Source organism: Symphalangus syndactylus, chromosome 11 (assembly GCF_028878055.3).
Source record: "Symphalangus syndactylus isolate Jambi chromosome 11, NHGRI_mSymSyn1-v2.1_pri, whole genome shotgun sequence".
Classification (NCBI taxonomy): domain Eukaryota; kingdom Metazoa; phylum Chordata; class Mammalia; order Primates; family Hylobatidae; genus Symphalangus; species Symphalangus syndactylus.
In genome coordinates, this window is record NC_072433.2 from 36,657,171 (window position 1) to 36,683,424 (window position 26,254).

Below are 26,254 nucleotides of genomic sequence, written 5' to 3' on the forward strand. Positions count from 1 at the left end.
TCCCTCCCTCCCTCCCCTCCTCCCTCCCTTCCTTTCCTTCCTTCCTTCCTCCCTCCCTCCCTCCTTCTCCCTTCCCCTTCCCCTTCCCTTCCTTTCCTTTCCTTTCCTGTCTCTCTCTTTCCTTTCTTTGTCTTCTCCTTCCTTTTTTTTTTTTTTTTTTTTGAGACAGAGTCTTACTCTGTTACCCAGGCTGGAGTGCAGTGACATGATCTCAGCTCACTGCAACCTCTGCTACCTGGGTTCAAGTGATTCTCCCACCTCAGCCTCCTGAGTAGCTGGGATTACAGGAGCGCACCACCACGCCTGGCTAATTTTTGTAGTTTTAGTACAGACGGGGTTTCACAATCTTGGCCAGGCTGGTCTTGAACTCCTGACCTCTGATCTACCCACCTCGGCCTTCCAAAGTGCTGGGATTACAGGTGTGACCCTCCCTTCCCCTCCCCATCTCTCTCTTTCTTTCCTCCCACCTCAGCCTCCTGAGTAGCTGGGACCACAGGCATACACCACCATGCCTGGGTAATTTTTTTAATTTGTAGAAACGGGGTCTCCCTCTATTGCCCAGGCTGGTCTTGAACTCCTAGGCTCAAGCGCTCCTCCTGCCTCAGCTTCCCAAAGTGCTGGGATTACAGGCATGAGCCACGGCATGCGGCCTCTAATAGTTTCTTAACTGTCCCTAGGAGGCTCAGAAACCCTCTTAGGCCCAGGAGTGGGGATGAACACAGACACCACACTCACTTCCCAGCCCCTGCTTCCCCCTGATCCCCTCCCAGAGCAGGGCTGGCCTTCCCAGCAAGGGGGTGGGTGGGAAGGAGGTGAAAGCAGGTGTGTCTGGTGCCACCCTCACCTCCTCCTGGTTTACACAGGGCTTCCTGTCAGTGGCTTCCTGTAATTCTCACTGAATCACCCAGTAAAGTGAGAAGAGCAGCTGTCATAGTTTTCCTGGAGCAGGTAAGGAGGCAAAGGCCCAAGAGGTACAGTGACCTTTCCAAGGTCCCACAGCTAGGAAGGGCAGCAGCTGGCCTTGAATCCAGGACTATCTGACTCCAAACTGCAGCTCTTCCCCCTCTGTCACTCTGAACAACAGTAAGGGGGAGGGGAAAGGAGAAAGAAATGAAAACCTGTCCTCTGCCCTCCCTCCACCCAGGGAGCTGGCCCGGCCTGTAGCAAACACAGGGCAGCTGCCGGTGGGTCTGACACTCACCTGAGCAGAAGGGGTTGGTGGGGTTGAAGTTGATGGCAAACTCATGGGAGACCTGAAACGCAGAGAAAACGCTGAGCTGCAGCCTCCCGCCCCCAAACCCAGACCCAGGCCGCCACCCACTGCCAGGCCAAGCCTCCCTTTGAGAGCACCGGCTCGTAACCCCCACCCCTACCCTCCTCTATGCCACTGATACCCCCCACATCTGCTTTTCATCTCCACTGCTGGGTGTGACCCACAGAGAGGCCCAACCACCCTCTCCTCATAGTGGAGGAAACTGAGACCCTGGTGTGTCACCCTGGGCTCTTCTGGGGACTGGCGCTGCCTATGCCCCGTCAGTCCTCTAAGAGTCCTGGGTGGGACAGGGATTCCCCTGCGGGCCAGGGTTCCAGGATGCTCCCTCATCACTGCTACTGCTGGATGTGGGCTCCACAATTAGAGCACCGCTTCTCTGGGCTTCAGAGGCTTTCCCTACCTTAATAGTAAGCAAAGGGGCTTAGAGGGGAGCCCGCCTTGTGCCAGACAGCCAAACGGGGGTGAGCTGACAGCCCGCTCAGAGCTGACCTGGCGATCAGGGAGTGTAAGGGGGCTGCAAGAGGAGCGGATGGGGCTATCACAGGCTCCCCAGGGACTCATCCTGCTTCTCTGCCTCCAGGCCCAGCACTCAGCCCCAGAGGATCATCAGAGGCTGACCCGGACAGCCTCCGGGACATTGCTGCACCCATCACATCCGGCTGCTGCTGCTCACATGGCTTCGGGGTACAGAAGGACTCATAACTGGCCCCGTTCAGGGCTGTGGGTGAGACTGCAGTGCCTGCAGAACCCAGGGCCTGGGGAGATGCTGCAGAGCTCAGATGGGGGACAACCCCTCCTTTCTTCCCTCCCCTGCAGCCCTACAGCCCCAAATCCCCCTCATCCCCCTTCCTACCACGTACCACATCCACATTCAGTGCTGTGCCGGAATCCCCTTACTCCTTCCTCACAACACCCCAATGGAAGGGCACCTGTTATCACCTCATCTTATGGATGACAAAACAGACACAGAGTGGACTAGAATTTTCCCACATTTCCTGGCGGGCAGAGCTGGGACTCGAACTGAGGTCAGGCTACCACCAGAGCTCACACTAACCTCCAAAGGCGTTCCTCCCCCAGGGATTTTCAATGAGGAGGGTGGAGGGGTGCCCAGGGCAAAGCGACCGCCTCCCCGGTCCTCAGCTGCAGGGGGAGGGCTTTTGTCTGGGCACAGACAATCTCAGACAGACGCTTCAGCTCCAAGACACGATGACGGGGGTACTGGGAGGCTCTCCTGCATCCAGCGTCCCCATTTTACAAATAAACAAACTGAGGCCCAGAAAAGGGAAGCCAGGCACCAGAGCCACACGGTCGAATGGGCCTGAGACCCAGTGCCCTCCCCTCCCCTGGGGGTGGGAGTTGGTCTTACTCCTGGGGGAGAGGGCAGGGACCCAGTAGTGGAGCTCAGTCTGGCCTCTCTGGCAGCCCGGGGGAGGGGAGGCATCAGGAGGACTCCTCCCTGTTTCGGGCAATGGGGTTTTCCGTTCTTTGCTGTCCGCTTTAGGTGCCTAGCACAGAGCCAGTCCTCTGGTGTCCCTCTTGGGTCCTGTCCCTGTCCAGGGCCCCCTTCACCCTGTCCCCAGTCTGGGCTCCAGGTGTGGGGGCTGGAGGTCCCTGTTGCCATGGAGACTGCCTGAGCCTCTATAGAGATTACGAGGGGGGCTTGTATGGAGGGGCTGAGAGAGAAAATGGTTGCCAGGGAAACAGGCCTCCCTTGGGCCAAAGACTTCCCGAAAAATCAGATTTTAGGAGATTTTAGAGACCACAGTGGGAAAGCCCCCTGCTGATAGGGGTGGAGGAATATTTTGCCTTCTCGGGCCCCCCACTGTTCATCCCCACTCTTCCCCTCCCCTTTATTTGGGGAGGGCCCAGCCTTCTGGTCAGGGGGGCTGTGGAAGGTTGTCCATCTGCTCCAGAGGCCCCAGAGGTTGCCTCCTCTAGCAACTCCATTTCATAGCTGGAAAGAGTGAGGTTCCCAGAGGGCCAGGGAGTGCCCAGGTCACACAGTGGGGCCTGGGGACAAGTGTCCATGCTACCAGCAGTGGCAGCTCAGCCCCTCCCATACTGGCTGCCCTGGTTTGCCTGAGAAAAGTCATAAACAGGACAAGTTCCTGGAGGCCACAGAAGCTGATGAGGGGCCCCTGGGGACTGGCTGCCGGCCACAGGCCTTTGTCCTGGGACTCCTGTTGCCTTCTGACAGCCAATGGCCCTGTTCACCCAACCTGGCCTGGCTCAGCCTTGAGGTCAGGGAGTTACTTCAGGCTCAGTTCCTTGAGGCCCTGGCTGAGGCAGGTGGTAGAGGCAGGGGGTGGGGCATGGAGAAAGCCCAAGGGATCTCAGAGTGACTGTCCTCTCTGAGCCTCAGTTTCCCCACCTGCAGAGTATGCTCCCCCTCCTTCCAGACCTTTGCACAGACTGTGCCTTCTGCCCAGATCCCGTTCCTCATCTGAGTAACTCTGCTCACGTTGAAGGGCCAAGACCTCATGCCATCTCCAAAGGGAAACGTGTCCTGAGCCCCTCAGCCACTCTCTGGGGCAGGAGTTCTCTCTGGGATCATCTGGGCCACCCTCAGGGAGAAACTGAGGTCTCAAAGGGAGGCAGCCTGGTCGCGTGCTCCTTCTGGCTCCTTCTAGCTTCCCACCCTCAGAGAACCGACCCCTCTGTTTGTTCAGGCCTAGGGTCCCAAATTTGGGCTAGGTCCCAAATTCATTCTGTCAACAAACAATAATAGCACTGCACACTGCAGGCCAGGTGTTCCATGAGGGCAGGGCTCTGGGCAGGAAGAAGGGCCCCCATGTGAGAGTGAGCATGGCTCCCAGAGGGCAGGCCACTCCCCGAAATTCTAGGTGAAAATAGGTGGCAGAAGCCCAGGAGAGGGAGCAGCAGGCTGAGTGAAGGCCATGTGCAAAGGCCCTGAGGTGGGAGTGAATGAAGGAGTTTCAGGCAGCAGGAGTGAGGCAAGTCAGAATGCCAGAGAGGGTGAGGGGCCAGGAGGGGCCAGGCCTGGCGGCTCCTGTGGCAGGGGGAGGTGGGACACAGCATCTGTCCTTTCCTAGCCGGGATGCAGCATCTTTCTTGGCACTGCCGGGCACTCCAGCCTGGCCAAGCCCCGGCCTCCCCAGCATCGCCCTGTGACATTTACAAGGAGGCTTTTGCTCAAGAAAACACCTCATTCAGTTCTTTGAAAGCTGGCTGGTGTCCTAGCAACGGGCTCGTGCTGGGCCCAGCCGTGCCAGCTCACCCTGCCCCCCGAATGGCATCACTGTGGCCCAGCTTTGGTCCCATCTGAGGCGTAGCCTCACACCACAGGGAGCCAGGACACCCACCTCTCCTGCCCTGGCCCTTGGGCCACTCCCCGAAATTCTAGGTGAAAATCATCCTCCCCAGCGAGGACCAGAGAGGACAGGAGGCAAAAATTCATTCTAGAAACAGCAATGCGGCACAGCAGGGCAGACAAGAAGGGGCACTGGCCGAGCAAGACCCATGTGCAGACTTAGGAGCTCTCTGGGCTCACATCCCACAGGCTTCTCATGGGAAGGCAACAGATTCTGAGAAGAAACTTTAGAGTCCATCTGCCCGGTTGGTGAACATGACCTTGGGCATGTCATTTTGAGGCTCCAAGCCTTGGTTTATTGCCCTGTAAAATGGGACGGCATTCCCTGCCCCTGTCCGCAGCGACTCCCCAGCATCACAGCTTCTGCCCTCATTGACGTCTCCATCTCTGAGCCACCAAATCACCCCTCCCCTGGTGCCCGTGGTTCTATGAGGAGCCCCCGCTTCCTGCCCCAGGACTACCCACAACCACACCTCAGGGACCCCCTTTCAATTCACCTCCACGCCTCTCCTGGCTCCTCCTCAGCCTTTAGACCTGCTTGACCTGCCCCTTCCCCTCCCTCACAGCCAGGTGACTTCCACGCTGGCTGACTGCCACACTGGCTGATGTCTCCATGCCCTTCTCCCCTCCCCGTCTTGTCTCTGCTGTAATGGCCCCAGCTGTGGTCAGTGAAACGGACGGCCTCTTCTCAGCCTTACATCACCAGGCCAGGGGCAGCCTCCAACCCTACTCCCTCCTCCCCGAGCCCCGACTGCTTGGCTTCCTCAATGATCAAAATGGGTTCATAACAGAGCCTACCTCATTGGCTTTGGTGAGAATTAGTTGAAACTGGTAAAGCAGGCAGAGTGGTATCTAGAACATTCTAAGGGCCCAATAAATGCTGCTACTTATGGGTTTGCTTTCTGCCCCTCCCTCCTTCACTTCCGCCCCGCTCTGCTCCGGCTCAGTCTCCGCTTCCTCTGCCTGGCTCTCTCACGCAGCTGTTTCTTTTTTTATTTTAATTAATTAATTAATTAATTTTTTAGAGACAGAGTCTCACTCTGTCACCCAGGCTGGAGTGCAGTGCATGCATAGCTCACTGGGCTCCAGAGATCTTCCTGCCTCAGCCTCCCGAGTAGCTGGGATTACAGACTCCCGCCACCACATCCAGCTAATTTTTATATTTTTAGTAGAGACAGGGTTTCACCATGTTGCCCAGGCTGGTCTTGAACTCCTCACCTTGTGATCCGCCCTCCCCAGCGTCCCAAAGTGCTAAGATTATAGGAGTGAGCCACTGCACCCAGCCAACTTTTAAATTTTCTAGAGACAGGGTTTCACTGTGTTGCCCAGACTGGTCTTGAACTCCTGGCTCAAGCAATCCTCCTGCCTTGGCCTCCCAAAGCATGAAATTACAGGTGTGAGCCACTGCACCCCACCTCATGTGGCTGTTTCTCACTCCACCTGTCTCCCTAGCAATCTCATCCTCCGAGGTGGCACCATGGGTCCTGGCCCAGGTGGCCAGGGCTCTCTCTGTCTCCCCAGAGCCCAAACCCATTGACCCATCATCCACTTATCTTTTTTTTTTTTTCTTTTTTTTTTTTTGTGACAGAGTCTCACTCTGTTGCCCAGGCTGGAGTGCAGTGGCGCAATCTCGGCTCACTGCAACCACTGCCTCCCGAGTTCAAGTGATTCCCAAGTAGCTGGGATTACAGGTATGTGCCACCACGCTGGGCTAATTTTTGTATTTTTAGTAGAGACAGGGTTTCGCCACGCTGGCCAGGAAGATCTCAAACTCTCTGACCTCAAATGATCCGTCTGCCTCAGTGTCCCAAAGTGCTGGTATTATAGGCATGAGCCACTGTGCCCAGCCATCATCCACCTTTCTCCTGGGACTCCCACCTTACCACCTCCCCTGCTGAGCCTAGCACCCACCCTGTTCCTTATCTCAGTAAGCAGCACCACCCCCGCCTCAGTGCCCAGTTGGAAATCTTGGTGACCTCTTCGGCCCACACTCACTTGGTCACACAGATAGTCCTGGCCTCTGCCCTGAGTCTCCTTGCCTTCGCCCCTTCTTTCCACCCTCCACTCTGCCCACTCTTGCCCTAGCCACGCCCCACTCAGCAGCCAAGAGAGGCCTTTAGAAATGCCAATCTGCTGATGAGCCCCTATGTGGTCCCTGCAGGGGTTCCCGTGGCCCTTTAATGCCCACATCTGTCTCCACCCTGCTCACCTCCAATGGAGGGTCTGTCACCCGCCTCTGCCAGCTCCTCCAGCTCGTCCTGCAGCCTTCACACAGGCTGTTCTCTGCCCTGAAGGCTCCCCCTGCCCCACTGCCACCCCTAGTCACTCTGCTACTTCCCCTTCCCCTCTTGGTTTAGAGCTTGCCCCCTCCAGGGAAGCCTGATGGCCCCAAGCTGGGTTGGGTTACCTCTTCGGCTCCCCACAGGCCTACGGTGCCCCCACCTCAGCACCGATGACACTACCTGTCTTTAGTGTTGCCATATCGAATACAGGATGCCCAGTATGACTCAGAAACAGAAAACAAAAAACTGCATGTTCTCCCTTATAAGACGGAGCTAAACAATGGGTGCACACAGAACAGACACACAGAGGGGAATAACAGACACTGAGGACTCCACACAGCGGGAGGGTGGAAGGGTGATGGATGAAATGACACCTACTGGGTACAATGTACTTTATTTAGGTGATGAATACACTAAATGTCCATATTTCACACAATACATCCTCGTAATACAACTATACTTGTACCCCTAGATCCATACAAAACCTTGAATTTCAGATAAACAATGGATGATTTAAGTATAAGTATGTCCCATGCAATATTCAGGACATACTTGTACTTTAAAAATTGTTTATCTGCACTGGGCACAGTGGCTCAGGCCTGTAATCCCAGCACTTTGGGAGGCTGAGGCCGGTGGATCACCTGAGGTCAGGAGTTTGAGACCAGCCTGGTCAACATGGTAAAACTCTCTACTAAAAATACAAAAGTTAGCTGCGGGGTGGTGGTGGGCACCTGTAATCCCAGCTACTCGGGAGGCTGAGGCAGGAGATTGTTTGAACCTGGGAGGCGGAGGTTGCTGTGAGCGGAGATTGTGCCACTGCACTCTAGCCTGGGCAACAGAGCAAGACTCTGTCTCTAAATAAATAAAAAATAAATACATAAAAATAAACATTGTTTATCTGAAATTCAAACTTAACTGGGTGTCTTGTATTTTGATTTGCAACATCTGGTAATCCTATCTGTCTTCCCCACTCCACATGGGTCTCAAGAGCAGAGAACATAACGTGCTGCCCCATTATAGCCTCAGTGCCTGCCCAAGGATCAGGCTTGAGAAATGAGCGTGGGCTGGGGTGAACACAGGGAAGGCAGGGCAACAGGGCTCCAACCCAAGACCTTTCCAGAGCTGATCCCAGAGAGGCCATACACACAAACCCCATCTCAACCAAAAGGAAACTAACTCCGGTTTCACTCACCTTCCAGTCTGGGGGTAACTGGGCCCCGAATCCCAGAGCTGGAAACATCTTATCACTAATCAGAGAGAGAAGAGAAACACACTGTAAGACACCTGAGGACACCACCCGACCCTCTGCCCAGGGCTGGGCTCACTCTGCCTCACACACTTCCAAGGACAGAAAGGAGGAGCTCACCACCTCTAGAAAAAGCTGTTAGGATCATCTACCTAATGAGTCCAACCCACCTCCGGGGACCTGATGAACATGTGGCCTGACCACATCTATACCTGTGGCAGCCACAACAATGGTACTTCTAACCAATGGGCCTGGGCGCAGCTTCTAGATCCTTCTCAAACTGAGACTTCAGCCAGCCACTAAACCAAGGTCAAGATGGAAGTAGAATGAATGTACCGGCTGTCTCTCAGCCTACTGCTCATAGCTGGGGAAAACTACTAATATGAGAACCCTCCTGGGGCATTCAAGGTCCTGTGTCATCCAGCCCCAGAGCCTAATCTTATCTCCTTCCACCCACGCCCCTTCACACCCCACTCCCCTATCCCTGGCCACTAGCCACTTGCTATTCCCCAAACACATAGGGTACCTTCACATTCCAACTTCAATGCTGTTGTGCCCCCATCTGTAACATCTCTCCCTAATCTGTTTCCCCTAGCAAACTCCTACTCATCCTCTAAGGCCCAATCAAAATGGCCCCTTCTCTCCGTAGATTTCCCTGATACCCTACAATGCCTCTCTTTTTGTGTTCCCATAGCTCCTGCTTCACATGTAAACTGGTCTCTCAGAACTCCAACGATTTCTTCCTTATCTTCCTCTTTAAGTGAGAACTCCCTGAGGACAGGGATCACATTTCATTTGTATATGCACTCAACAGACATCTACTAAAGATCCCTATGGCTGCCATGGAGGGGACACATAACTGCGGGCCAGGGCAGAAGCAGGGAGGCTGATGAGGAAGCTAATGAAATGATCTGGGCAGGAAGTGATGGTGGCTCAATCAGGCATCCAGAGCTCACTGGGGCCATGCTAAGTCTTAATGCCCATTAGACAGCTCAGTGATGGGCTGAATGGGCAGCTGGACACCTGGGACTCCACACAACCATGCTGATGATGACTTCCACCTCCCTTGCTCTGCATGTTGTACCTCTCTTAATGTGGCCTGGGATCACAGCCATCCTTCAGGCCCTGGGCTCCCTGGGAGTCAGATGCTGGTCCCTGGCTGCCCCTCTCTAGGAGGCCAAGTCCACACAGGACTCCTGAGCCTTCTGTCTTTCCTGCCAAATCTCTGGCACCTGCTTCTTCCTCCCCTGTTCCCAACGTGTCAGCCTCCTGGTCATTCCATCCTCTGACCTGGAGCTCCCAATCAGCACCATCTGTGACAGTGATGTCATATTCTGTTGGTGGCCACACCTGCCACACTTTCACACAGCTTCCCTTCACTGACTTTCCATGGTACCCAGCCTGACCCAAAGGTCCCCAGGAAGCAAGGTCATGGGAGGAGGGTCCGTGCATGCCAGCTGCTTCTCAGAAGTTCCCAAAGCGAGACCATTAGGGAACTAGGTGCCGGGCCCAGGAACCAGAATGGCTGGCCTCCAGTCCCATGATCTGCAGGACCTGGAACAAATTTTCCATTCCCACCCCAGGCCTCCCATTCCCCAGCTCTAAAAGGAGAGGATGCAGCAATAATGAACGAGTTTCATCTTCCATCATGATTCATTTTCTTATTGGCTACTTGGTGTGCTGTGTAGAAAACGATCCCAGTTTGAATCTGGGCTTGGCAGGTTAGAGTTCAGCAATTGATTAGCAATGTCTGTCAAGGGTATGGGAATCGGTAATAACTACACCTATGCCATTTGCTGTTCATTCCTAGATTTGATGATCTCTGGGCCCCTTCTATCTTTGATACACTGAGCTTCCCAGGTTGGATGGAACCCTAGCTGACCTTCAGAGCCCCTCTCCAACCTTACCTGTCGTAGTCCTGAATGATCTGCCCAACAGCCCAGATGGCTGACAGATATTCGTTGGTGCCCATAGGGTTGATATAGTGCAAAGAGGAAGGGTCAAGGGGATTCCCGTTGGAGGCTGTAAAGTCTATTCCAACCTGCAGAGTGGAGAAAAAGGCCACTCAGTGGGGCCAGAGACCCCAGCACCCTACCCCGCTCCCAGGGAACAGGAGAGGTAGATGGGACATGGGAAGCCCACTCATCTTCCAGCCCTCCCCACAATAAGATGGTCTGAAACCTCGAAACTGTCTGATTGTATCACTCCTCTGCTGTAATTCCATCTGTGGCTCTCTATTGCCCAAGCATAAAGCCCACTGCCTAGATGTGATGACATAAGAGACTAACGTACAGTCCCAGATTCCTTTTTCTCCTTACTATCCCTACCCACACATTCATCTGTTCCCATATGCAGGCATTTATTCATGAGCTTCCCTCTGCATGCAGAGCCAGGCTATCGTTTCTCCCCATCTAACTTTGCTCCATCTTCCAGGCCCAACTCAGATGCCACTGCTCCACTGCAACCTTCCCAGATAACCTCACCCCCAACGCAAGCCATCTCCCCATTATCCCTCAGACCACCAAGGGGCCTGGGACCTGGGGTTGCCTGGTAGAGCAGTGCCCCTCTCCCCAGTCAGCTGGGAGCTCACCGCAGCACGTACTCTGGAGAAGCCTGGCCCAGGGCTGGGAACAGCAGACAAGGCAGGTGCTTAACAGGGACTCGGGGCTGATAGGCAGGCAGGGACTGGGGCTCTACCTGCTCTCTCAGCCCCGGAGAATCCCAGCCCAATCCCTGGAGAAAGGGCACAGAGGGGTAGGCAAGAACAACCCTTGCCCAGCAGGGGAGGGTTAGAAGTAGGACCCAGGGGAAGATTTGGCTACATGGGAACTCAGTTGCTGTGGGGTAGGAGAGAAGGGCCATCCATCCAAATCTTCATATGACTAGAGGGTCACTCCCCTAGGTCAGGGGCAGCATGTCTTAGTCCTTGAGGGACCCCTGCAGGGACACAGCCTAGAGCCTGGCACAAAGGAGGCAGTCAGTGTGAGTTCGCTGAAGGAACAAACCCATGCAGGAGGAACAGGAGGGCCTGGCCTCTGTGCAGGGGAGGGGGCAGTGGTGGGCAGCAGGGTCAGAGGTCAGCAAGGCCAATCCTCTGACTCCATGGCATCCTGCGACGCCCTCCATTTCCCATTAGGATCTCGGGGTGGTGATGGGGAACGGTGAGACAACATGGGGAGGTGGGCAGAGCATGGCACCCCAGCAGCTTCCTCCCTTCTGGGCCTGAGGCTCTCTTGGGGTGAGGAAGCAAAGCCAGGATGAATAGTACAGAGTCTGTGGGGCAAAGACTCCAGGCCACAGGCAAGGTGGCAGTTCATTCTTCCAACGAGAAATGATGGAGCACCTGCTATGTGCCAGGTACCGTGTGATATGCTGGGGTTGGAGTGGAAGCAAAATAAAGAAAGTGCCCACACTTAAAGCACTCACATTCCAGTGGGTGCGACGATCAGGGAGAAGCGACAAATGCATATGAATCTCGGGGCGGCAAGTGCCCAGAAATAGGAAAATAGTGAGGGCCAGGCCCAGTGGCTCATGCCTGTAATCCTAGCACTTTGAGAGGCCAAGGTGGGCAGATCGCTTGAGCCCAGGAGTTTGAGACCAGCCTGGGCAACATAGCAAAACCCCATCTCTACAAAAAATGCAAAAATTAGCTGGGCATGATGGCATGCACCTGTAATCCCACCTACTCAGGAAGCTAAGGTGGGAGGATCAACTGAGAGCTAAAGGTGGGGGCTGCAGTGATCTGAGATCGCGCCACTGCACTCTAGACCAAGTGACAGAATGAGACGCTGTCTCCAAAAAAAAAAAAAAAGAAAAAAAGAAAAGAAAGAAAATAGGAAGATATGACAGAGGAGCAGCAAGGCATTGAGGGAGGAAGGGCTCCCTGGAAGGTGACCTCCATTACCTCCTCAGGCCTGAAAGATGGCAGGTAGGCAGCCATGCAAAGGTTCTGGGGAAGTGTTTCAGGCAGAGGGAACAACAAATGCAGAAGGAACAGCAAATGCAAAGTTCTAAGATGAAGCAGAGCCTGGCGTGTTGGGCAAACAGAGGAACAGTGTGGTTAGAGCCCAGTGAGCAAGGAGGAAGGAGACTGCAGATGAAGGAGGCAGGGATCGCTGAAGGCCTTGTGGCCAGTGAGGAGGAATTTGCTTTCTTCCACCCACAGAAGGAGTGTAGCCGCCAGACTGAGGTGCAGCTGTGCTCTGACCTGTGGTTAAGCCCCAACTCAGGCACATCCAGCAGGACCAGACAGCCCACTTATGCCCTCCTCACTAGGCCGGACACACTCTTTGCCCCAGGGAAGTCCTTCCTGAAGTCTACCCTAAGTCCCTCTGGCTGCACTAGTGGCCCAAGTCTTCAGGGAGGACCCTCACTGGGATGGGGGTGCAGAGGGATCCAAGGGGGAGAGCCTTACAGTGAACATGAGCTGGCAGCCTCCCAGGATGTAGTCTAGGAAGGAGTAATCTCGGTTTATCTGGAAGAAAGCGGATGAGTCAGTGGGTCCCCTTGACTTGGTCACACTCCCCATGGGGGAGTTGTTGCTCTATGTCCTGCAGCCTCAGTAGGGATAAGGAGGTCAAAAAAAAGCTGATGGGCCTGATCTAATTACAACAAAACCCAAATCTCTCTATAACAAAGCCTTCAGTGCAATGGTTCCCAATGGGTAGGGGACTCACAGAGACCCCCACACCCCACAGATACACAGACACATGCTGGTTCCAGGCAGGGTGCCAGGGCCCAGTGTCAGTTACCTGACACAGAGTGTCTCAATTTGTCACTGTTAGGTACTTACCTTCTCCTGGCCCTTATTAATCTACCTTTTTAAGAAAGAGAAAGAGCAGGCCTCCAGCTCAAGGCCTTCCTCTAGAAATTGATCAAGCCGTTAAAAGACTGTATTTGTTTTGATGGTCTTTGTCTCTTTTTGGCAAAGAAGCCAGACCTTTTAATTTTGGCAGAGTTCTAATAATCTCTTTCTAAATAAATGTATTTAAGTTAAAAAAAAAAAAAAGAAAAGAAAAGAAACAGGCCAGGTATAGTGGCTCATCCCTGTAATCCCAGCAGTTTGGGAGGCCAAGGCAGGCAAATCACTTGAGGTCAGGAGTTCAAGACCAGCCTGGTCAACAGTGAAACCCCATCTCTACTAAAAATACAAAAATTAGCTAGGCGTGGTGGCATGCACCTGTAATCCCAGCTATTCGGGAGGCTGAGGCAGGAGAATCCCCTGAACCTGGAAGGTGGAGGTTGCAGTGAGCCAAGATCATGCCACTGCACTCCAGTCTGGGCAACAGAGCAAGACTCTGTCTCAAAAACAAAAACAAAAAACAGTGATACAGGGAAGAAAGACTGATTCAAAAAAATAAGTAAGGCAGGTGCCAGAAATTGTGAAAAGTGATGTGAATGATGGAAATTTCAGAAACAAGGACCATCCATCACAAGGCTGCAATCTGACATCTTGACCTTTAACAGAGTGCTTTTTTGTGGCGACACCACTGAATGTTCGTGTAAACCCTAGCCAGACGAGGCTCCAAATAAGGTTGGGGTCTGGGATCCACCCGCTGGTGGAGAGCAGTGGCCGGACTCCTGAGCTGTCAGGCCCTGAGCCCAGGTCTCTTGCTTTCCTGCCCCAGGCTGCCTTCCTTAATGTTCTGCCAGATCCAGCAGTTATTTGCCCACCAGGTCTCCTGGCCCCTGCCCACAGCCTTGCCAATGCTGACATGAACTTCATTGCCTTTCTGGGCCTCAGTGGCCCCGACTGTACCATGGCAGTCACAGTGACACTGATGCCAGAGAGGACAGGGTGTCCCCACCCAATGTCCTCTGCCCCTTGCATGCCCACCGTGGGCGGCAGCAGCTCGCAATGATAATTCTCCCACCAGGACAGGCCCTGGAAGGTCAGCTCGTGCCTTCCTTGGCCTCCACACAGGAATGTGAGAGAAGAGTAACCCTGGACATGCTCTGCCTCATTAATATCTCCATTCCACAGATGAGGAGACTGAGGCCTGGTGAGGTGAAGCTCAGAAGGCCATAGGGCCAGGATGTGGCAGAGCCAGGATTTGAACACAGGCCTCGCTGGCTCCAGATCCAATGCTCTGTCTATCCCTTCTGTGTGGCCTGAAACCTGGCCCCTGGCTTGTGCTTGCCCGCGCCGGCTCACCTTGCAGGATCGCAGGATGATGATGCCTGAGTTTTTATAGTTCTTCTTCTTCCTCTGCTTCTTGGGGTTGATGCACTCGAACTCCAGCTGGGCAACGCAGAAGAAAGACACTCACCTCGGGGCTTTTTTGGGGACAGATCCTCCTCCTTGGCCCTAGAATCCCTTCCACGGGCTTGACAATGGGGGCAGCATGCTTCCTCCAGGGAGCCTCCCGGGATGTCCACACCCAAAAATGGTAGCAGAATCAGCATCTGCCTCCCTCCTCCCCAGATAATGCACCCCCAAACTGTCCAGCTGAGGGCCCAACATCACGGGATGACTTAAATGGACAGCTCCTGACTGCTCACTATGTGCTGGGCACTTCACCTGCATCATCTCATTCAATCCCCACCCAAATCCTCTGCCCCCATTGACAGATGGAGAAACTGAGTCTTAGACTGAATGCCTTGCTCAAGGTCACGCAGCCAGAAGGGGGATCTGAGCCCCAGGCTGCCTGACCCAAGACCCGGTGCCCCTTTCCCCAGCCCTGCTGAGGTCTTGGGGTTACAGTACACGTGCCCATCTCACCGGGACGCTGTCTCGAGCCTCACACATCTGTGACACTGAGGTCTGGAACTCGCCGATGAAGTCATGGCCCCCGTCATTGTCATAGTCGTAGCACATGATCTGGGGTGGGTTCAGCAAAGTCACCCCAGAGCTGTCCCCCAAGAGGTGCTCTCCAGCCCCTCTCAACTCCCCAAGCAAACCCTCTGTCTTCTGTTTGGGTAGTGTCTCCCCTCAGCATCTGCCTAGCTGGCCTGGGTAGCTCCTGAACTGCCTCCTACAGGAAGACTTCCGTGATTGTTGGGAAAAGGAGAAAGTGTGTCTGCCCCACTGATGGAGGCTGTACCCTCTAGTGCAGGCAACTCCACTCCTTACACACCTGGCAAATGGCTCCCCCTCCGTCTCGGGTTGTGACCCACTCAGCTTATGGCCTGGGGCCCTCTTTAGACATATTTTTTTTCTGAGATGGGCACAGAAATCACAGCTTTACATGCTGTCTGAGCTGCCATGGCCCTCCTAGGAGGAAGGCAGGGATTATTGTTCCCATCCCACTGATGGGTAAACTGGGGTCCTGAAAGAGAAGTACCTGCCCAAAGTCTCACAGCAGCAGTAGCAGGCCTAGTACTAGAACCTAAGATTCCTGGTGTGCTACTTGGGAATCTCTGTCCTGACCTAGCTGTCTCCCCAGTCCCATCTGCTCTCAGACCCAGCCCCTGGGGACCAAGAGCTTTTATTTTTTATTTGATTTTATTTTATAATTTTTTTTTTTTTTTGAGATGGAGTCTCACCCTGTTGCCCAGGCTGGGGTGCAGTGGCGCAATCTAGGCTCACTGCAAGCTCCACATCCCGGGTTCATGCCATTTTCCTGCCTCAGCCTCCTGAGCAGCTGGGACTACAGGTGCCTGCCACCACACCCGGCTAATTTTTTGTATTTTTAGTAGAGACAGGGTTTCATCGTGTTAGCCAGGGTGGTTTCGATCTCCTGACATCGTGATCCACCCACCTCGGCCTCCCAAAGTGCTGGGATTACAGGCATGAGACACTGCACTCAGCCAGAGGACTGAGAGCTTTTAGAGAGACTGGTAATCACTGTCCTCATCATGCCAAATTTCATCATTTCCAAGGTGTTTCCCTAGCTAGCAGCTCCGCAGCCCTCTGGGGAGGGCAAGAGAGTTTTAGAGAGGGACTCAAAGGTGGGGGCCCTGCCCAGGTACTTCAGGGCATCAGATAGATTCAGGATAAGGACCCAGTCTCCAGTCCTCCTTCCTCCAAAGATGGGGGTTCATTCCATTTGTATGAGAAAGAGCTTTCTACAAGGCATCCCTGGGAGCCTCACGTAGACTGGGAGGCTGGAGCTGGCAAGGTAGGGAGGAGGGTCCCCAGAGCCCCCTCACCTGGATGGGCTTCTCCATGTCCCCATCACACAGGGACACCAAGGGCACTGTGAATGGCTTCCACACAGGGTCCAGTGTGTACTTGATCACCTGCGGGACACAGAGGGATGCTGTGAGCTCAGGCCCTGGGCAGCAGTGCTCTGGGGTTGGGTCAGCCCAGTGGGGACAGGGTGACAAAATGGAGACCCACAGCCATACTTCCAGAGATGGAAGCGAGCATCCCTGTGGCCGGGAGGAAGCACGTCCCTCAGGTGCCACTGTGGGTTTTCCTGCACACTGCGCGGCTGTGACTGCACCACCCTTTTCAGAGCTGTGGAGGGGCTGGACTGCAGGCCCACTGCTTAGAGATCCCTGGGCCCCCACATACCCACCTCAGTCCTGTGGACCAGCATCCACTTGCCATCGTCTCCTGGCTTATAAAACTCCAGAAAGGGGTCTGACTTCCCAAAGAGGTCCTGGGAGAAGCGGGAAGATGCTGGTGAGAGAGGCACAGCCCTGCTAGGTTCAGGCAGATGGGGGTGTGGCCCCGCTGCCTCCCCAGCCAGGTGTCAGGATAGAAGCTGTGGGCAGAGCCAGCCTGGCCCCCTCCCCTCAGCCTCTGCAAGGCTCAGCAAGAGGCCCAGGGCAGCTGCAGCCCCCTGGGATCAACCAGGTCCCCCAGCAGAAATCCCCCACCCTGAGGCTGTCAGAGCTTGTGCTCAGAGACCCTCCAAGATTCAGAGCCTGTGTGAGTCAGAACTCCAGCATTTTAGATGGGCCAGGACTTCAAGAGGGCAACTATTCCCAAGGTAGGGTGAGGCTCCCAGGAGGGTGTCATTTAAGTTTATTTTATTGGGAATGTGAAAAACTGAAACTATCCTGCACATGACATAAGGAATATCATGGCCTTTAAAAAATCACTTAAGGTTTAAAAAGTGCCACTTTTTGTATGTGACTCTATCTATCTATCTATCCATCCATCCATCCATCCATCCATCCATCTATCCATCCATATATGGGGTCTCACTATATTGCCCAGGCTGGTCTCAAATTCCTGGCCTCAAGTGATCCTCCTGCTTCAGCTTCCCAAGTAGCTGGGATTATAGGTGTGAGCTGCTGCACCTGGCAAGTGTTACGTTAAAGAGGTTATATTCAAGTTAGGGAGACAGAAAATAAGTAAAGAAAGTATGGGCCAGGTATGGGATTACGCCTGTAATCCCAGCACTTTGGGAGGCCGAGGCAGGCAGATCACGAGGTCAGGAGATCGAGACCATCCTGGCTAACATAGTGAAATCCCGTCTCTACTAAAAGTACAAAAAAAAAAAAAAAATTAGCCGGGCGTGGTGGCGGGCGCCTGTAGTCCCAGCTACTCGGGAGGCTGAGGCAGGAGAATGGCGTGAACCCGGGAGGCGGAGCTTTCAGTAAGCTGAGATCGCACCACTGCCCTCCAGCCTGGGCGACAGAGCAGGACTCCGTCTCAAACAAAAAAAGAAAGAAAGTATGCTAGACAGTAATAAGTGTTAAGGAGACAAGCAGGAGGGGGTGGGAAATCGAAGACCAATTTCAGGGAAGTCCTCGTTGAGGAGGCGATGTGGGAGCGAAGGCTTGATGGAGGTGAGAGGGTGCCGTGAGAAAATTCAAGGAAGAGAGCGTCCCAGGCAGAGGGAACAGCAAGTGCAAAGCTCCTGAGGGAGAAGAGTGCCTCGTTTAATTCATGGAAAAGGGGCTAGATTTGGCTGAAGCAGAGTGAAGTGCGGGGAGGAGGAGTGAGGTCGGGGAGTCGGGGCACTGGGGACATGTCAGGTAGGGCCCCATTGGGTAAGGATCTTGGAATGTACTTACACTAAGTGAGATGGGGATGCCCCGATGAGGAGGTTTCCAGCTGTGTTTTGAATACCCCTAAGGGATGGAACACTCACTACCTCAGAGGTGAAGGAGTCCTAATCTGGAGTGGCCATGAGGGCCCTGTGCTGGACCAGTCCCTAGAATGTGATGGCGGTGGTGGCCCGAGGCCCCAGAGTGAGGCCACACAGCCCTGGGGCTGGTGGGGGCTACTGTTCCCGATGGGAGCCCCTCCTCTACCCGCCTTACCTTCTTGTCCAGCCTCCTGCCTGCCAGGCTTAGCGTGATGACGCGGTTGTCAGACAGCTCCTGGGCAGTGATCTGTAAGGCCAGGGACATGAGGGGCTCCTCAGACTCCTCCAGCTTCCTGCCAGGCAGGATGGCACAGGGTGCCCCAGGAGCAATCCTCCAGGGCCAGGGGGGGAAGGGAGGGGCAGTGACAGGTGACCTTGGACAAATCTCTTGTCTTCCCCACACCTCAGTTTCCATCTTCTGGAAAATGCGGGAAATAACCCATCTGGTGATGAGGAGTTAGGAAGTGGATCTACACAAATCCGCAGGGCCCATGGGGTGGTGGGCAGAGATGAAGCAGGGACCAGACACCGGGGGTGGTCTTGTGTCCCAGGGAGAGGTTCTGGGCCAGAGAGCAGCATGACCGGACTCCTCCTGCCCCTGCTGCAGCTGCAGAGAGCACAGCTTCCTCAGAACACCAAGGTGTCAGCATCACAGCCACTTCATTGTACAGCTAGGGAAACTGAGGCCCAGGGGAAAAACTGAGTCCCATCAGTTCACACTGGTCATCTGCCCTCCATGCATTCCCCATCAGCTATGGTCCCCTGACCCCAGCCCAGCCAGTGATGGCCTAGCTGGGCGACTTCAAGACTGCTGAGGCCCTCTCTAGGCCTCTCTCCCTCCCCTGCTGCCCATAGCAACACAAGTGGGCTGGGGCCTCTCGCTGAGGCCTCCTCTCCTCTCCTGCCTCTAGGATGGCCTCACCCAGCGCAAGGCATCCGGCCCTCTGGACCCACAGACAGAGGCCAGCCACATTGCCCGTTCTGCCCTGCCGTCTTCTCACTGGGACTTGCTCAATAACCCTATAGGGTAGTCCTATTATCACCCCCATTTCCCAGGGGAGGGGATGGAAGCCCAGAGTGGAACTGCCAGAAATGCTGGGGGTGATGGCATACCCGGCTGAGTGGGGTCTGTCTGAGATGGCTTCTAGGTGGAAGCTGCCTTGTGAAGGCATTCATTCATTCATTCATTCATTCAGAGATGTGGTCTCGCTCTCTTGCCCAGGCTGGAGGGCAGTAGCATGATCATAACCCACTGCAGCCTCAAACTCCTGGTCTTAAGGGATCCTCCTGCCTTAGCCTTCCAAATAGTAGTACTACAGGTGCAAGCCATGCACCTGGCCTGAGAAGGCATTTAGATGGAGCAGTTAGAAACCAAGAGGTGAGGGGAGGTTGTTTGGGAGGTGGCGATCCACGGGGCAGGGACAGAGTAAGTAAGAGCCTGGGGTATGTTCAGGATATGCTAAGAATTCAGTTTGCTTTGAACGCAGGGCATTTAAGTGAAGGAGAGTAAAAAACACCAAGGCAAGACAGCCAGGCAGGGTCTGAGGGGTCCTTCACAGCCTTGAACCAAAGGGTTGGTCAGGCAGTGGGGAGCCATGTGAGGTTCCAGGGCAGGGGAGTAACACACGGGAACACAAAGGCATGGCTTCTCCCTCCAGCCTGGCCGGCTCCCCAGGCATCGCGTGGGCTCAGAAGGCAGCCAGACAACCAGGGGACGATCTCGCTAGCTCAGCTGCCCGAGGGAACTTCCTCTCTGGGCCTCAGGGGTGGCCCTGGCTTCTGGGAGTCTTTGAGGACCAAGGAGCTCATCCCGTCAAAGGGCCTGCGCATCGCTGGAGGAATTGCTGCCCATCATGGGAATTGTTGCGCATTGCAGGAATCATTGCGTGTCGCAGCCACAAGCAGGGCACTGATGGGCAAGGCACTTCTGAACGACCCCCAGGGGAGGGCAGGCAGGGGCCAGTGCAGGGAGGGGGCTGCTGGCAGGGCTCTGGAGGCCTCCCCAGCTTGTCAGCCCCCAGTGCATCATTTGTGGAGCCAGCAGCCGGTTGCTAAGAGACCTGTTGCTAAGTTGTAAGTTGGGCCTTTTTACTCCAAACAAAGCTGGTGATTATCTGCCAGGGAAGCGGCCCATTGATGGGGGAGGGCGTGGGGTGGGGGTGGAGGGGGTGCAGAGAGCCAGGAGGAGACTGGTACCGTAATCAAGCCCTTCCCTGCAGGCTTGTCATTCAGCAGCAGCAGAGGCCTAGTGATCTTCTTGCTGGAGACGATCTAGGGGAGAGAAGAGAAAGGGCGCTCAGTGAGGAAGTGGGGGAAGCCCGGGGAGGAAAAATCCTCCACCGGCACCGCTCGGCAGGGCTGCCCCCCGCCCTGGCTGGCTGGTGACCTGCCTGAGCATCACCATCACCCTGGGACGTGGACAGCAGCCAATCTGGGCAATGAGGAGCCTGAGGCCCAGAGAGGGTAAGAGACCTGCCTGAGGTCTCCCACTGCAGTTGGACTCCCACTGCCTGGTTTGCCCCTAGGAAAAGGCATTTTGGAGACAACTGTGGGAGGTTAGCCCCCCAACTCCCTCCTCCAGAGGCATTCCACAGACCCCAACTGCCTCAGATTATGATCTCTGATGGACAGAGTCAAGCTTTGATTCTATGTATTTTCCTTTTGAGACAGGTCTGGATCACGGCCTGCTGCAGCCTCAACCTCCTGGGCTCAAGCAATCCTCCTACCTCAGCCTCCTGGGTAGCTGGGACTACAGGCATGCACCACCACGCCTGGCTTTTTTTTTTTTGGTAGAGACAAGGGCTCATTATGTTGCCCAGGCTGGTCTCGAACTCCAGGCTCAAGCAATCTTCCCGCCTTGGCCTCCCAAAGTGCTGGGATTACAGGCATAAGCTATAGAGCCCGGTCAATTCTTTCTATGTATTTTTATTGGTTTGAATAGGTAATATACTCACACAGCGTGCAATAATCAAAACAACATAGAGAGGAAAAGTGGGCCACATTGAAAAGTCACCCTCCCACCTGTGCCTGCCCACTGCACTCAGGGGCCAGCATGGTTTGTGCTTCCTGGGTGCGGTGCGAGCGTCGTCCTGTGCAGCGGGGAGCACACATCAGTATGATCTAGTCCTGCTCCTGCGGGGCTAGTTCTTCTCCCCAGATCCACGCACCTGCTCTGTGCCCTGGGGACTGTGCCACCTGGCTCTTTTGCCCTCTGGCTTTCAGAGGTTCAGCCAGTTGGGGGGACGGGCAGGAGATGGGAGAGCAAGTGGCGTGAGAGGTGGGGGCCCCCGTTTGATGGGAGCTTCTTCATTACTCTGTCTTCTGCCTCGGTTGCAGTCCAGAGGCCTCCCTCTATGGGCCACAGGTCTCACCAGGCCCTGGCAATGCCACTTCCTCACCCTGCCTTCCTTCCAAGTGAAGGTGGTCAGCTTTCCTCTGGGGCCAAGCCCTGGAATGGTTTCCCCATCCCTTGTCAGTTCCCTGCCCTGTCCACAAGCCCTTAAGCTCTCTTCTCAGTTACATCACAGGGTAGGGACCCTGACTACTGTATCCTGCTTCCTACACAAAAAGTAGACATCACAACCACGGCAGTCCCTTGCTTTCTGCATGGTCACCATCTCCTGGAAGGCCCCGGGCATTTTTCAGTCTCCACTAGGACCCCTCAAAGCATTTTCCATTTCATTCCCTCATCAACCGTGTAGGCCGGGCAGAGCAGTCATCATAATCCCCAAGGAAAATGTGGGGAAACTGAGGCCCAGAGGGGGAGGGGAGCTTATCCAAGGGCATACAGCCATAAGGAATGATTGAGACTTGTGTCAGGGGCACCTAGCCCCGCTTGCTCCTGGCCTCCAGGAGCTTACCAAGGACTGAGATGGATGGGGAAGTGTGGCCCAGAGAGGGAAAGGAAATTTCTCAAGGTCACACAGTGAGTCTGCCACAAAGCGGGACTACTGTGGGCGTCTTGGTTGCTGGTCAGCTGCTCCTACCCCAGGAGGTCAAGACCACACCTGATTACTCAAACAATCAGAATCCCTGGCCACCTGGGGCCCCGGATCCTGAGAGGCATTCTGTTTGGCTGCCCCTCCAGATGGGAGATCTTCAGCCGGGCCTCGAACCTGCCAAGCCTGTTCCCCACTCTGCATCTGCACTTTGGGACCCACCCAGGAAGATGGGACTAGGGAAAGACAGCACGAGAAGAGACATTCTGAGGGGTTGCCGGTCTTTGGGCCCCTGCTCCCACCCAGGAGGGCCCAGCTCACCGTGCCCAGGCTGCAGAAGAACTGGCCCAGGAAGTCATGCTCGTCCAGCCGCATACTGGACTTGTCCTGGTCAAAGAGTGTGAACTTGAGCTTCTGTACCTCCTCGAAGTGGTAGTCAAGCACAAACTTCTTGGAGAAGGCAGGGTTGAGGTTGTTGATCGCGGTTTCTGTCCTGTCGTACTAGCAGAGGGGCAGGAAAATGGAAGTCAGAGTCAAGGCAGCTGGTCCAAGACCTCGCAGACTGCTGGAAATCATTCTGCTAACTTGTACAGTGCCTACTCTGTGCCAGGCTCTTGTGGTCATCGTCAGTGACTTACTATCCCCAGCTCACAGACAAGGACGCCGAAGCACAGAGAGGTTAAGTGACTTCCCCAAGGCTGGACAGCTTGTGGAGCAGGGCCGAGATTCGAAACCGAGGTCTGACTCTACTACCCACACTCTTTTTTTTTTTTTTTTTGAGATGGAGTCTTGCTCTGTCGCCCAGGCTGGAGTGCAGTGGCGCGATCTCGCTCACTGCAAGCTCCACCTCCCGGGTTCACGCCATTCTCCTGCCTCAGCCTCTCCGAGTAGCTGGGACTACAGGCGCCCGCCACCACGCCCGGCTAATTTTTTTTGTATTTTTAGTAGAGACGGGGTTTCACCGTGGTCTCGATCTCCTGACCTTGTGATCCGCCCGCCTCGGCCTCCCAAAGTGCTGGGATTACAAGCGTGAGCCACCGCGCCCGGCCCCACACTCTTAATTCTTCGGCCCTGGCTCCCTACCCAGGTGCCAGGGTAACAGCTCGGGCCCTGTCCCTGCCTGGGTAAGAGATGGAGGACAAGGCCCTTTCCCCATCTGGGCCTCCGTTTCCAGCTCTGTAAAGGGAAAGGATTTGACTACCTGTGGTTTTCGCTTTTTATTTTGGGAAAACCCTTTTTCAAACCACGTTTTACATGGAAACTGAGAGAGGAAGCAGAAAGAAGGGAGGATTCTTTGGGGGAGGTGGGGTCAGGGACTCTCCACGGGAGCACAGGGAGATGTTTGTATCTTGTATAGAATCCTGACACTGTGCAGCCCAACACCCCATCTACTATGGATACCAAAGCCTGGCTGAGCACAGGGCCTTGTACTGTGGGTCAGTGGTGGCACTGGGACAGGAAACCCGCCTCCTGGCCTCTGGATGCTGAGGCCCCAAACCGCGGAGTCTGGGTGACAGTCTATTTTGGGGCCCAGGCTGTGTTGACTTTTCCTCCCACCCCGTCCATTTCCAAGGGCTGGAGCAGCAGGGACGGAGGAGGTCTTGGCCCTGGGCTATTTTTAGCCAGGGTGGCTGGGCTGGGTGGGGGCAGAGGTTGTCAGGGAGGGCGGGGGGGTGTGCCATGAGTCAGGGGGATACCACTCCCTGGGGGCACACAGGGGTTCTAGAGACCTGGTGGAAGGGAACTGTGCCCCCAGACATGCCTCTCACAGGCCTGGGGCTCCCCCAGGAGTCCTCAGCTGGCCCCGTGTCCCACCTCCCACTTCCAGTTGTACCATCAACACGCTGGGTGACACAAAAAAGTCCCTACCCACTCTGGGGCCCCTGTTTCCCCCTCTGTAAAGTAGGTCAACAATCCCACACCGTTTTCTTGGCATCACAAGAAGGAGCCAACATCCATAGGAACTCTTTGTAAACCACAGTATGTTCAGGTGAACTCCCAACGTGGCCTAGTTAAATATCCATTAAAAAAATACACACATATTTTGGGAAATATACATGCATATAAAGCCATCTGGAAGGCTGGATACCAAACTGTTAACAGTGGTTCTCTATGACAGGCGGGTTCCTAACAATTTTGATTTTCTCCTTTAGGTTTATCTGGATTCTCTACATTTACTCCAATAGTTTCCTTTTGCAAAAGCAAAGCAAGTTTTAAAACCTGAAGGTCTAAACAGCTTAGGTTTCTCAACATCCTTCCTCAAGTTGCAACTCTTTGCAACCTTCAAGCCAAAGTCTTCCAGCTCAGAAGTCCTTGCCTGGGGCACCATTAATATCCCCAGATCTGGGGCCTTCCAAGGGAGTCAGCAGAAAAAAATATATTATAATTTCACAGATGAGGAGACATGTTCAGAAAGGGACAGCCACTTGCTTAAGGCCACACAGCAGGGAGTAGCATCACTGGGCCTTGGACCAGCTCCCAAAGCCTGAGCTCACTGTTTCTCTGTTTCTTACTGACCATGTGTTCATTTAGAAATAATATGGAAAGGTTATTTAAAAGCTGAAGCAAACATTTCGTAAAACTATAAAATTTTATCTATCTATAACAATTTATAACAAGATGGGGCGTGGTGGTTCATGCCTGTAATCCCAGCACTTTGGGAGGCTGAGGCGGGTGGATTGCTTGAGGTCAGGAATTCAGGACCAGTCTGGCCAATATGGCGAAACCCCATGTCTCTACTGAAAATACAAAAATTAGCCGGGCGTGGTGGTGCACACCTGTAGCCCCAGCTACTCGGGAGGCTGAGACAGGAGAATTGCTTAAGCCTGGGAGGCAGAGGTTGCAGTGAGCTGAGATCTCACCACTGCATTCCAGCCTGGGGGACAGAGAGATTCTGTCTCCAAAAAAAAAAAAAAAAAAATCAAATAATCAGTATAAATTATATAATTATAAATATAAATCTATAGATTTTAACTGTAATAATTTAAACACAAAGTAATATTTTAAATATATTCAAAATAAAATTTCATTTTAAGAGTAACAATTTACCAAGTAATTCCCTGCCACCAGCCCACACTCCAACTACTTCTATCAGAGTTCTTGGATTCCAGTCCTGGAAGACTCCCCCTCCCCAGCAGCCTAGCCACCCCCTTACCCACCGCAGACACACAGAAGAGCCTCACCTCGATCCATCTGCCATTGTTCTCTGTAAAGAGGACACAGAAGGGGTCGGACTTGGAGGTAACATCCCGGTCCAGTAGGTTCTGGCCACTCACTGACAGCTCCACCTTGCACACGCAATACTGGGGGCCCATGGGGGCTGCCCCTGCTGCTGGGGCACCCCCACTGGGTATGTGGGCCATGGGAGCCAGTGGCGGTGGCAGGAGTTCCTGGCAGTCTAGGGGAACAGGAGTGAGGGTCAGAGAGTGGACAGACACCTGCTACGCTGCCCCACCATAGGGAGGCATTACCACCTGGCCTTTAAGAGGTGAGTGGAGAGATGGAAGGCAAATTGAGGCGGGTTGTCAAATAACATGGGCAAAGGTTTGGAGAAAGAAGAATGCAAGGAAATGCATGAAAAGGGAGTCTCAGCTGAGCGCAGTGGCTCACGCCTATAATCTCAGCACTTGGGGAGGTCAAGTGCCTGGAAGCCCGGAGTTCAAGACCAGCCTGGCAACAAGAAGGATCCTGTCTCTGCAAAAAATATTAAAAAATCAGCCAGACATGGTGGTGTGTGCCTGTGGTCCCAGCTACTTGGGAAGCTGAGGCAGGAGGATTGCTTGAGGCCAGTAGTTCAAGGTTGCAGTGAGCTGTGATTGCGCGTCACTGTACTCTAGCCTAGGCGACAGAATGAGACCATCTCAAAAAAAAAGAAAGAAAGAAAAGAAAAGAAAAAAGAGTCTCTGTCTCTGGTAGGTGTGTTAAATTTGTCTTTGAAGTTTTTCTCTGCTGTGGTCAGTCTTTACCTGTAAGGATGCACAGCTCCCTGTGTGTTGCCCCTGTCACATGAGCAACAAATCACAGTGGACATGGGTGTCTCAGATACTCATTGTGCCAGGAAAACCTGGGCTTCTCCTCAGCAACTAGCATGTTGGCATCTTGTGGCCACAGTGGAGCTGACAACTGCTCAGGCTTCTCTCATTGCTTTGGTCACTAGGAAGCTCACTTCTGGTAATGTCAGAAGCGTTTAAACCAGAGC

The 26,254-nt window shown here is 54.2% G+C and overlaps 1 protein-coding gene across 3 annotated transcripts in view; it reads right to left on the bottom strand.

Moving 5' to 3' along the window:
• CPNE2 (copine 2) overlaps window positions 1-26,254 on the bottom strand; it is a 56,159-nt gene that overhangs the window by 12,054 nt on the left and 17,851 nt on the right. For 2 of the 3 annotated variants that reach the window (XM_055298931.2, XM_055298933.2), the window contains exons 2-13: window positions 25,239-25,453; window positions 22,378-22,557; window positions 20,315-20,389; window positions 18,294-18,365; window positions 16,595-16,678; window positions 16,224-16,313; window positions 14,854-14,952; window positions 14,287-14,373; window positions 12,547-12,606; window positions 10,040-10,173; window positions 8,079-8,133; window positions 1,202-1,253 (exon numbers count right to left, since the gene is read on the bottom strand). In XM_055298931.2, coding sequence (XP_055154906.1) covers window positions 1,202-1,253; window positions 8,079-8,133; window positions 10,040-10,173; window positions 12,547-12,606; window positions 14,287-14,373; window positions 14,854-14,952; window positions 16,224-16,313; window positions 16,595-16,678; window positions 18,294-18,365; window positions 20,315-20,389; window positions 22,378-22,557; window positions 25,239-25,418 — 1,168 coding nt within the window. In that variant the 5' untranslated portion in view covers window positions 25,419-25,453. The remainder of the gene's footprint in view (window positions 1-1,201; window positions 1,254-8,078; window positions 8,134-10,039; window positions 10,174-12,546; window positions 12,607-14,286; window positions 14,374-14,853; window positions 14,953-16,223; window positions 16,314-16,594; window positions 16,679-18,293; window positions 18,366-20,314; window positions 20,390-22,377; window positions 22,558-25,238; window positions 25,454-26,254) is intronic. The other variant, XM_055298932.2, reaches the window with a different exon arrangement.